The sequence below is a fragment of the Metopolophium dirhodum genome, chromosome 1 (assembly GCF_019925205.1).
Source record: "Metopolophium dirhodum isolate CAU chromosome 1, ASM1992520v1, whole genome shotgun sequence".
Classification (NCBI taxonomy): domain Eukaryota; kingdom Metazoa; phylum Arthropoda; class Insecta; order Hemiptera; family Aphididae; genus Metopolophium; species Metopolophium dirhodum.
The window spans coordinates 72,007,077-72,019,788 of record NC_083560.1 but is presented as its reverse complement, the minus strand read 5'-3'; the positions used below and the strand labels follow the sequence as shown (position 1 = coordinate 72,019,788).

At 26.3% G+C, this 12,712-nt stretch overlaps 2 protein-coding genes across 2 annotated transcripts in view; one reads left to right on the top strand and one right to left on the bottom strand.

Moving 5' to 3' along the window:
- LOC132934539 (lysophosphatidylserine lipase ABHD12-like) overlaps window positions 1-12,356 on the bottom strand; it is a 104,209-nt gene extending 91,853 nt beyond the window's left edge. The window contains exon 1 of the mRNA XM_061000854.1: window positions 12,120-12,356. Within this exon, the coding sequence (XP_060856837.1) occupies window positions 12,120-12,342 (223 nt within the window). The 5' untranslated portion in view covers window positions 12,343-12,356. The remainder of the gene's footprint in view (window positions 1-12,119) is intronic.
- LOC132934541 (uncharacterized) overlaps window positions 1-12,712 on the top strand; it is a 424,794-nt gene that overhangs the window by 34,206 nt on the left and 377,876 nt on the right. The window lies entirely within an intron of this gene.

Sequence of the window (12,712 nt, the reverse complement as noted above, 5' to 3'; positions counted from 1 at the left end):
TAGACATCAAAAAGCATACTCACCCCTATATTAATTGACTTGAGTTATATAAGTTTATTCAAATTTTTGGAAATTGTTAATAGTTAATACATTGGCGCAAATTGGATGGGGGGAGGCTTAAGGGGACTTAGTCCCCCATACTTCTGTCAAGTCCACCCAGTTCAAAAGTCAGTTATTAGTACTGAGCATATATAGTTTTTAAAAAATATTATAGGAGGGGTTTTAGTTTCCTCAAAATAATTTGGCTATTTGCGCCTATGATACCTAGTAACCTTGTATGTAATTACTTAAAGATCATATTTCTATAAATTACTTCCATTCGTATTCCCTTTAATGAGTCTCTCGAATTATGAAACTGTAGCACTAAGGATAATAGTCCATAGGTATAATTAAGTTTAAAGGTGGTTATGACAATTTGAATAATATCGGCCTTTAATAATTAATTGTAAAAACTAACTAAGCATTATACTTAAGTACTACATTATTAAATCTATAATATTATATTACTATTTTTAATAAATTAAATTTAGTATAAGATGGTATCCACACTGGTGGGCCTCCCTCCTCACGTAATTTCATGTTTTGTACCATATTAACTATCAAATTTACATATTGTTATGTTATACGAATATTACAGATTGTAAATACTCTATCGATAAAAATCTAATAAAAAAAAAAAAAAGTTTAATAAAAACTATTTATTTAAATTTCAAATTATACGCATCAACATTTTTAACAAATCATCTGTTTAAAAATTTCAAATAAAAGAAAGGGTTCTATATTAAAATAATACATTTATATTGGCACAGAATATAAAAATTGTAAGTACCTCAAAATATAGACTTGGTGAATTACCCTGTATATCTACAATAATAATATTATAATATACATTCGATATTTTGTTTTATAGTTTTCATAAATATTACATTTTGAGAGGGTCGCTTGAGCGTATTTCAGTTAAAAAAAATAAAAAAAAGTGAATCATATGTTTAGATAATATAATAGATGAATAAAAAACGAATAAAAAATATGTTCTTTCAATTTATCCTTGAAACTTATTAGTAAATCTTAGCATTCACATAGAAACTGAAACTGGTATATATGTCTAAAATATGTTTTCTTTGTTGTTATTGATTAATCACTATTTATTATATAGTAATTTTTTTTCTAAACATTAGAGCGCCCTTAGGGCTGCCGTTGATTTTTAAAATGTAAATCAATTTCATTGACATCTGTCCAATAAAAAAACAACAATACGTCATGGTTTGATTTATTTTTATTATTTCATTGCTTTGCGTGACTCTTATGGAAGTATATTTTATTAAACGGTAGGAAATATTTTTCCAAGCATACGATACAACATAAGTCGGGTGAATAGAATCAATTTATTGTTACGAGTTTATGACCTATATGGATGATTATATATTTTTTTTTTTATAGATATTACTGTACAAGTTTTCGTTTTCATTATTATTTTGAACTACTCCCATGTCCCCTTTATGTATCATTCATACTGTATTCGTAGCATTCAGATTTTATGTCACCGAAAAATCGTAACGTTTTCACGCATGCACACAATATTGCTGTTTATCGTTGCCAAACGTGTCACATTTGAATTTGTATTGCAGGTGAATAGTGAATACGAAATATGATGTGTGCTTGTGTTACCTTCGATATTTGTATCAACTGATTATAAACAATATGAGTTAGTGGTTTTTTTGTTTTGTTATTTTTTTTTTGTTTTGGAATTTAAGCTCACGCGAGAACGCACAATTTATTACACAGCCCAAAGGGTGAAAAACAAAACGTTGTATCTAAAAGTCATATATACACAAAGTAAATACATAAATTTATTCCTGTATACATATATATGTGTGTGAGTGTATATATAAATAATGCGTAAAAACGAATGTATATAATACATGTATTTATATGATGTAGGTATACACACACACACACACACACACACATATATATGTATATATACACGTCACGCGTTAACATATGTGTGCATACTGTACTTGTACATATTATATAAATAAAGTACAGCACGATTTTGCACATGATACGGAATATAATCGTCAAAAGAAATAAAATCATTCCGTCCTATGTCTCCTACCGCCACGCGCGCAGTCCGACTTTATATTATTACTATATTATTATTATAGGTAGGTAGGTTAGGTATATGGCTAGTGATCGATACACGGCCTGGCACCAAAATGATAAAAATGGCTTTAACCCTGGAGGTGTTGCCAGTCGAGAATATGGTATTTTACGCAAGCGTAAACATTATAAATACGCACTGATAAAAATATTATCAAAATATTATTATACGCATAATAGCATAATATCGTAACGACTTGGAAATTATAATATTATGTTAAGCAACAATAAAATATATATTAATGTCAAACGCGACGAATGTTCCATAATATCGATATGATAACAATTTATTTACGCGCACGGAAACGATTTGGCTTAGGACGCGTTGTTTTCCGTTCTCAAACAATAGCAGCTGCTGCTTACAATGAGCTCAATAATACTATGCGTTATTCTATAGGAGGCATAACCACGCAGTCCGCGGAAACATGGCAAATTACAGCAACTGATTAATGTAAATCGATGTCGAATAAATTCGCGAGTAATTTCAAAAGCAATACAGACTAAACGCATTTATTTGTTCAAGCCCGACCCCGGAGATCTTAATTTACATTTTTGTCAAGACTCATCAGTACGACTGGCGCTGTGTGTAGTTGTACATTATGCATGCAATGTTAGTTTTCCAGATCAGCGTCTTTGGCGGTGAACTTGTGAGGTCATTGGTTTGAAACGTAATAATTCGCTACGATTATTCAGAATAATAGGCAATTCTCAGTTATTCATTCAGGGCAACTGAGCGAAACTGGCGGAGAGTTTTCGAAGGAAACAATATTCCGTCATATTATCACAAAACTGTTAATATTATATTGTAAAAAATAAAATATATTATAAAGATAACATAATTATATCATATTATGGCTATTTAAAATTACTTAGGCATCGACATCATACTTTATTGTAGGATACATACAAATGTAATTCTTACATTAAAATATGTTATCACAGAAACTATTTTCATGTCATTCTCCGTTACGAAATAATGATAATAATATGTGCACTGTACCCGCGATTTTACAATACCATTTTGTGTAAGCTTTTAGTAAGTAAAATCGAGAGCACTTTTTAATTAGATAATATTGCGGATGAAGTGTAAATAAAAGAATAATATTATTTACTGTATATTACTTAGTATCTATTGTATTAATATAATATTATTATACATTATATTATTATATTATGTCATTCCTAATTTTTTAAAAAAATTAATAATGAAAAAGCATAGTATGGGGGCCTTTTAAAATATTTGATTAATAATATTCCATTTAAAAAGAAAATATAATATTAGTTATATAATTTCTAAATCATAAGCAATAAACTAAAATTTTAAATCGAAAAATGATGTACCTACATTACATAATATTATAAATATATTATTATCTCTATCCAGATAACAATATGCTATTGCTATTATTTTATTTTACTTTATTTTAATATTTTATCCAATAATGGAACTTTAAATTATCTTTAAAAAAAAGTATATAATATAATATATTATAATATACAGTGTGATTCACCCAGCATGATCGCCCGACATTTTTTCTTCAAATATTATGCAGTTATTCAAAATCTGATATCTGGAATATTTTAGAATAATATAGCTCCTTAAATTACAATTATAATTGAAGAATAATATTGTGTTAAAATTGTTTGTATTGTAGTTAAGTAATTTGAAAAATATTGTTAACTCACTAACATCTTTACATAATATATCGAATGAAAATAAAATTTTAGATAACAAAATCAGATGGTAAAATATAGTCGTTCTCGTTTCTTTGTTATAATTATTAGTATTATTAATTATATAACTGGAGCTTGATAGGTACTAATGTACTATCAAACAGGTGTTGACAATGGAGTTGAAACTAATACATTTGCCAACTGTGTTATAATATTACGGTGCCGTTGACATTAGTGACAGTATACATTTACCTACATTTGATCTAGACTTGATTATATTGGCAAGTTATAATAGATAATGTGAAACATTTGTAATATTATCATCTTGACCTGCTGGTACCTATTTGTGGTACTTTGTTATTAATTCATACTATGTGATAAAAGTCTGCAGAGAATCACCACGGGATTACTGTTTTTGAAAAAAAAAAATTAATCCAAGTTAATGGATACTTTTAACGTTTGTCCGATTTTCGGCTTAGGCACTTTAGTCGTGATAAAAATGTTTGTGCGACCAAATGAAAAAGTACCGAATTTAAAGAACATAAATAAATCGACGTAATGAATCAGAGGATAAAAAGCCTGTACTCACGTACATACCTATAATACCTATACGCACTTATTATACGCGGTATAAGATTAGAACTAAACTCAGACAAATAGGTAACCGACAACATTTGTCACGGAAATTTAGCAACTTATAAAAATACCATTCATTACCTACGTTCTTCTCGTGCTTTGGACGGGGAAAACTATTATAAAATATATCAATCGGGTTATTTGTACAGAGAGTATCCATACACCACAATAAGTTCTTCGCGTGGAGCAAGTAAAAACTTTCATTCTTTTTTCTTCTGTACTCGAATCGCGATGTGTTTTTCGATCGTATTTTACAATAAGTACGAATGTTGAAAAATCGTATAAAATAAAGCTTCAATGAAACGAAGCCAATACCCGTTATTAAAATATTGGTATGGAATCAAAGCGCATAATGTTTTCTTCACGATTTTAATGGTTATCGACGATTCGATAATATTTCAGTATGAACTCAATACGGTAAAGTACTAAATGTCTAAATAATAAATAGTTATTAATGCACGCATATACTCGTGTGTGCATAATTCAAAGATTAGTTAATATTATTAAGAAATTATTTTTGTTGGATCACTCGGCATGTTTGCTTTAAAAACATTAACAATTTATATAAATCTACCATGTTTTTTTAAGTCTGCTGCAGACGTTATTTTCTAAAAAATAAAACCATCTGTTCGTCGTTATTTTCTTTTTTAGAATCGGCACAAAAACAAATAATAAATAACTTGCATTGAATCGAACCTATATATATATATATATATATATATATATATATATATAATTATATCGAATAGCTCATCCGTATATTACAGATCCTTTCCTATATTCGTTTTAATTTTAATGGGACCAATGCTCACTAATTATTTAAAAATAATATATGTGTTGGGTACGCACGCTGCATTTGGCAGATCGATTGTTGCTCATTTAAAACGTTCAAGAGGCTACTAGTGTTCAGATGTGCTTTGAAATCACCCATCGGTGCTCAAAATTCTTCCAAAAATGTTTTGTTATTACTTATTATGATATAGACATAAAATTGTTTCCGATGAATTCATTAAAATTAATATGGATGTATTATGCACGTGCCGTGTTGTGTACGAATGTTAGTCACTCAAGCCGTGTTAAAGACAAGTGCCGTCCCATAATGGTGTTATATATATATATTTAAGCTTTAAAGGCAACCCTCTATTATCATATTATGCTACGAGTACAGTAAGGGAAAATACTAAAAACCAATAAAATAGATGGTACTTATATATATATATACAATATAATTAAAAATAGTACCTACCTATAATTACATATATATAAAAAAACAAAGAAGTTGCTCTACTCTATTATAGTAGGTGTTGAGTAACTATAATAGTAAGTTAAATATTAATTGAGTAGGTCACAGCTGTAATCATGGATGTGTTAAATTTAATTTCAATGATAAATCGTTACATACAAAAAACGATTCTGTGGGGAGATGGAATGAGAGGCTGTCTTTATTTCTATGGACATTTTATTATTTATTAATTATTTATTATTTATTAGTATTCCTACTATAATATTACTAAGGTATCTATTTTTATAACTGTAATACCGTATGTTAATTGTAATTAAACTAATTTATAACAACCACATCGCTTATACAAATAATCATACATACATATAGGTACTGCAAAATGGTTTTCATGTTAAAAAAGTTAAATATTTAGAAATTTTCGTAGTGTATAGAAAATAATACTACACGTAATGGCTGGAAGTTACAAGTCTATATATTATGGTTCATTTTGTTTTAAATATAGAAAAGAATAACTAAAAACGTTATTGTTAGTTTCAATGTCATATCGCATTCAGTCCTAAGAAATAGAATCTTCAGGTATCTATACGAAAAAATCGTGAAAAACATTTAAATTAAATGAATACGCATCATTTTAAAACCAATGCATTCCCCGCACCATTCAAAATCCAATAATATTGCCGTCTATCAACGATTTTGTTGTAATATAAAATACCAAATAAATGTATTTAAAATATTAAAATTGTTCTAATAAACATTTTATTCGAATAAAGTTTATGAAAAGTTTGTTGATGATTATTATGATATTTTAAATATAATTTATTCATTCGAATGGTTAATTGTCATATTTTTATGCGATTTCATGAAGTATCGCAAAGTTTTATTATATAAGTTCTGAGAAATTGATACTTTTTTTATCAATTTTTACTGTAGGTATTTGAAATTTAAACAAATTTGAAATTTTGTTTTTCCATCTCAAATATGTTCTGTGTTCATTTTAACACTAATAATGGTCATTTACTGTTACTGAAAATTCATTTGATGAAAGTAAAGTATAGATAATAAATGAAATTATTTAACTATCAACTAAAATAACTGTTTAAGACATATTATATAAATATATTATAATATTATTTCAATATAATTAATTTCAATTTCAGATTTTATTTAATTTAATTAAGAACTACCATCCTAGACTTATCAATTTATAAGATGTTTCAGTAGAGTGGATGTTTTTATAATATTTATAAAATATACATTTGGTAAGTATTCTAATAACGAAATAAGAAGCAAAGATAAAATTATAATATTTATAAGAGAATAATATGTTATTGGGTATTACATACTCAAGACAAAGTAAGACAAAGATTGCATTTTTGGATTAAAAATTCCAACTAATTTAATATTCTTTTTTCAAACTACAAACAATTATCAAATATACTAAATTTGAATATTAATAAATTTAACTGTTCGAAACAAAATATAATTATCACATACTATAGTATAAAATCATATTATTATATTATATATTTAATTTATCAATACCTTTATGCTTATAGACTACATTTTTGAAATTGTGAACATACTTTATAAAAATACTTACCGTTCCATTCCATTGATATGGTATATACTAAATAAGGGTAAGAATGGAAAATAAGTTTCAAGTAAATTCCTAGTGGTACCAAAGAAACTATACATAAGTTTAATGCCATGTGTTTTTTTTTGGAATACTTTTGGAGCAATAAAATATTCACTACAAAAGTTTCGTTATGACCCTTAATCAATTGTAAACTGGACACAGATGTAGTACTTTAAACGGATGAAATTGGGAGCTCTCTCAGTAGTTTTTTAGAACATTTTCAGAAATTACAACGTATATTATGTCATTTTTAGTAATCATAAATAAAATCGTTAAAATGTACGTAGTTTGAAAAGTATGATTCTTAGAATCGAAAATGTTCATTAAAACTCGATTTTTTTGTGATATTGATATTACATTTTAAAATATTTTTTCTACAAAAAAAAATGAATAAATGTCCACCACAAAGCTCTGTCGATATATTAATTGCCAGTTTCTGGTTTATTATTGATATAATAATTATATATAAACAGAAAATGAATTTTCAACGTTCAGGACATTGTAATACTTATTTAAAAGTTTCAATAATTTCAAGTAGATAAAAATGAAAAATAGGTTATACAAATAGGTATAACAAAACACTGTACTTGAAATTATTTTGTTGTATTCACAGTGATTAAAATTAATTTTTCATTTAATAATATTATGTTAACCCGACTATAATTATACGATAATACTACGAAAATATAATTATAGTTCATATTATACTATAGTAACATAGTTACCTAAATATAATAAGCAGATAATATCGGTATTTTAAACTCTTATATATTTTAACTTCACATATATTAGATTTAGATAATTAAAATAAAATAGGTTAGACGTTTTAAATAGTATACTATTTCATAACCTTATCAACACAACAAAATAATAACGATCTACAACTTGAAAGTCTTCACACTTTACTTTTTTACTATCTAAAAAGTCATAAATAATAATAAAATTGCTTAACGTAGAAGCCCCCAGAACCATTTTTCGATTGTTCCGTATATTATAGAATAAATTATTAATTTGAACAACATCTAAAATTCTATTTTTCGGGAGGATTTAAACTAGATTCATGCAATCGTGCAGATGAGTCTCGACGTTCGGAGTTCTTAAATCATATAAAAACTCTCTGAATTATAACTTTAATGAATCAAATATTTTGTATAACTCCTCTCTTTGGATAACAACTATCACCACCTGTGGATGTACGTTGGAAATTTTTTTAAATTGTATAGTAGTAAATCATGATCTTCAGCAAATAATTAAAAAATATCTCAAACTACTTTTATTAAACTCTGATACAATTAATTGTGTGGCGGGTATCAATTGTTTTCTTTCTAATTTTGGTTGATAAAATCATCCCATTTTGTATTTAAATAAAAATCTATCAATAGATGTTGGACCATAACAATTTTGAGTAGATAAAACGTACAACAGAAGGTATTATAGATTATCCAATCACTACGTTAAATTCCTCAAAAATATTTTAAAACTCAATACTTACAACGCCATGTAAATTGGTTTTTGACATTATTTCTGTTATTTAAGTAAGTATAGAGTTCACCGTAAACTTAAAACACGCGATGACATTACATGTTATTATTATTTATTATATGGTTTCCTAGACACAACTTCTACCCATTTATCTTTATCAATACACAGTGACAGTTTTAAGTGTATTTATCGCGTACCTACAGCGATAACAATATATTTATAACTTAATATTTTAAAAATTGTACCCATAAAAATATATTTAAGAACATCATAATTAGTAATTGCTTTATAATATTGCCTTACGTAGTATTATTAGTCACCATAGTTGTTAAAAAGTATTTAAATATATCTATCAGTTTTTTTAGTTTTAACGAACAAAAATTATTCGAAATCCTTTAACATACTAATTTACTAGTTGAATGAATGGATTGAAAATAATTACGAGTTATAACTACAAAAAAATAGAAAAATGTATAGGTAAGGTACCAACTGGCATTAAGTGAATTTGTAACTTTTAGTAGAGTTAAAGACGTAAGTAAGCAGAGATGAAATTTATTTATTTCTATGTAAATGTAATACTTAAAAAATTGACAAAATGTTTTTTATCGATAAACTTTTGTATTTTAGATACGAATAAACGATCGGTATAGTATACATTTTCAATGCACAGAAACTTTTGGTGTACGCCTTTAATAATTATCTAAATTTTTAGATTTAAAAATATTACACACTTTCAATATAAGATATATTTACACTCCAAAATTCAACACTTCGTTTATTTATTTGAAAAAATATAACACTTTGAATTGGTCGTTAAAAAAAATGACTGACCATTATCTATTAAATACCACGTATTAATATTTACCATTGCCAACAAATCGACGGGAAAGATGAGAGGTTGTTGTAGCACAGTGGTAGAACGAAATTTATGTAATATCAACGAGACAATAATAATTACGTGTCATGGAGTACGCAAAAACACTTTGGATGGACGATTAAAATATTAATTTATCCATCTCAAATCTTAAAATAGCTTTTATGAAAACTTCCATTAAACTGATTTAGAACCTTTCATTAGTTCACATTGTACCATAACATTTAATGATATTATATTATATTAATATATTATACGTATAGAAAACGACGTACCTATCGGACGATTGTCTTCTCCTCAGCGACTCAGCTGTGAGCGTATTATTATCACATCGTTCATATTGTATATTTGTATAGAATAAACGTAAAAAATATTATATAAATGGAACATAGAAAAATAACGAGAACATTTTTATGATATGATATATGAAATTAACGTTAATATCGCGTGGTTATAATTATTAATTTATCCAATTTATCCAATTTGTTATTCTTGTTGACGAAATAATATGTCGAAGTAGGTAACCGTAAACCAATTTCGCTTGCTTTATTGTTTTTTTTATATTAACCGTTTCCTTGCATACATTTTTTAAAATTTTAATTCGTAAATGTATTAATATTAATTACTATTACTATTTTCAAGCGTTGGAACCAGTACATAGGTTATAATAAACATAACTTTCAATTTTCATTTTGAAAAGTGTACAAAACTGAAATTTATATTTTTGTCAGCTATATAAAAAACGTTATCTTTCTTACAGTATTGTCAGTAGATGGGTACACATCAAAACAAGCTAAGTCGTTGATTAGGTCTTGACATAAACACTAAACACAGCCCTTCTGTTTAAAAGTGTTATCACTGGCTTGGGACCAATACACGTTTCTTGAAATAAGAAATTGATTTAATGACTCCACTATTTAAGTACAAATTGTCTGTATTTGTTGGCTTTTCCAACTTTCAATTTACGCAAACACATATTTTATTAAAATTATGTTGGTTATCAAAATAAAAAAAATTCCCTGCCCATTAATTAATTATTCAATTTATTAGTGTATGTACTCGATTGTAATATGAAACACAACCATTGTTAAAATCCAATTGATATAAGCGTTTGAAATGGTCTTTGTTTTATACTTTTATTATTTCTGTTTGTATTTGTATTTTTGTCGATAAGGTTTTATTTTCTCAAATGTATTTGAACAGACATTTATGATGTATTATATTTTGTTTTATAAAATATATATGATCAATGTTATTATTATTAAATAATACTTTGTTTTTGTTGAACATGTTACGTCTAATAACAGCATCAATAATGTATTGAATTGCTTCCAGAAACGGATATTCATATATTCATTATTTATTTTATACATAGTAAAGTTCAAATAAATCATACAAAAAATTCAATTTACGGTTACATTGTTTATCCACTTTTGAAAACGTTGTCTCAATTTTTATAAAATATTATTGATAGCCAACAGATTTTAGGTAGATAGACAAATTTCAATATATTATTTTAAAGACTACATTAGTTCAATATAAATTTATATATAATAAGATATTTTACTATCATGTTTCGGCATAAAATATTTAAGACCCATTTAGGAATTGAATAATGTTTTGGATATTATATAGTTATAAAAATATATATTTTTTTAGTATTATGAGATTAGATAAGCCACGACGTCATAATCGTAATAGTGGATTTATTTTTATTTTACAGTCGATCAATAACTAAATTAAAAATTACATAATAATCAAACTGTAGATATATAATTAATCATAATTGGACATTTTGTAATTTGTTTAGGTATTTTGTATAGGTAATTTAGGAATCATAATAAATGCCCATGTTAATAAAAAAACGAAATTTGTAATATCAGGGTACTAACATTAACCAATCCAATTTTCGTAACATTATGATATTTTTCTAAGATCACACTTAGTTCAATTATTAAAACAATTCAATTTTGGATATAATGAATAAAATCCATTATACATATGTACCTATTATATTAAATGATATATTATTTTTGTTTACTATAATAATTAAATATCTTATATTTATTAATTTTGACTCTGTTGATTAATTAATTTTGTTGGTATTTATTAAAAAAATATCATATTTATGTTAGAGAATTATCCAGTCTTTTAACGATAATATTACCTATAAACTGCATAATAAGTAAACATGTTTAATTTAGATTTCAACTAATATACTTTGCAAACCATTTGTCTCAAACTCGTGATCATCTCAAATGACCCAAATAAAGCTTATCATATTATTATTTTATAGTATATTATACAGTGAAACTTACATATAACGAATTCTTATAGGGAATAAAAAAAAAAAACGTAATATAGTGGAATTCGTTAAATGGAAGTTTCACCGTATTTTACTTTTACAGTACCTGTTGGCTTTATAGCTGCCGCATTTTGCTGTCTATTTTTTGAAATTAATTTTGAAACGTAGTCCAAAATATTATTTTTCTTATTTCGTATTAGATAAAATATATTGAGTTTCTCAATACTATCATTAGCTAAGAAAACCACGTTTTTTTCTTCCACTGGTTGGTTTAAAATATTCATATTTTGTTGAATTTTCGACACGGTACGGTTTCGCATGGTCGCCATATTCGCACGCTCGCACGAACACTAAAACAACAAATAATACGGTTATTAAACTTTATCACGTGTTTACCACTTGCAATTTACCAAGGTTGTAGGTCAGGTTGCTCTTGAGATAATTTTATTTATACCTTATTGTTTATACATTAATTTATGTACACTGACACATCCATATTATGCAAACTATCAATATATATATATTTGTTCTCACACCTTTTTTAAAATAGTTATTTACAAAACCAAACACACTTTAAATTACGTTGATATACGCGAACCCTGAGGATTCAGAAAACCATGATAATACCGATTAAGATACTTATAGATTTATCAAACCGAATGTTAAAAGCATTATACTAAACTACTAAAGTGTTGAGAC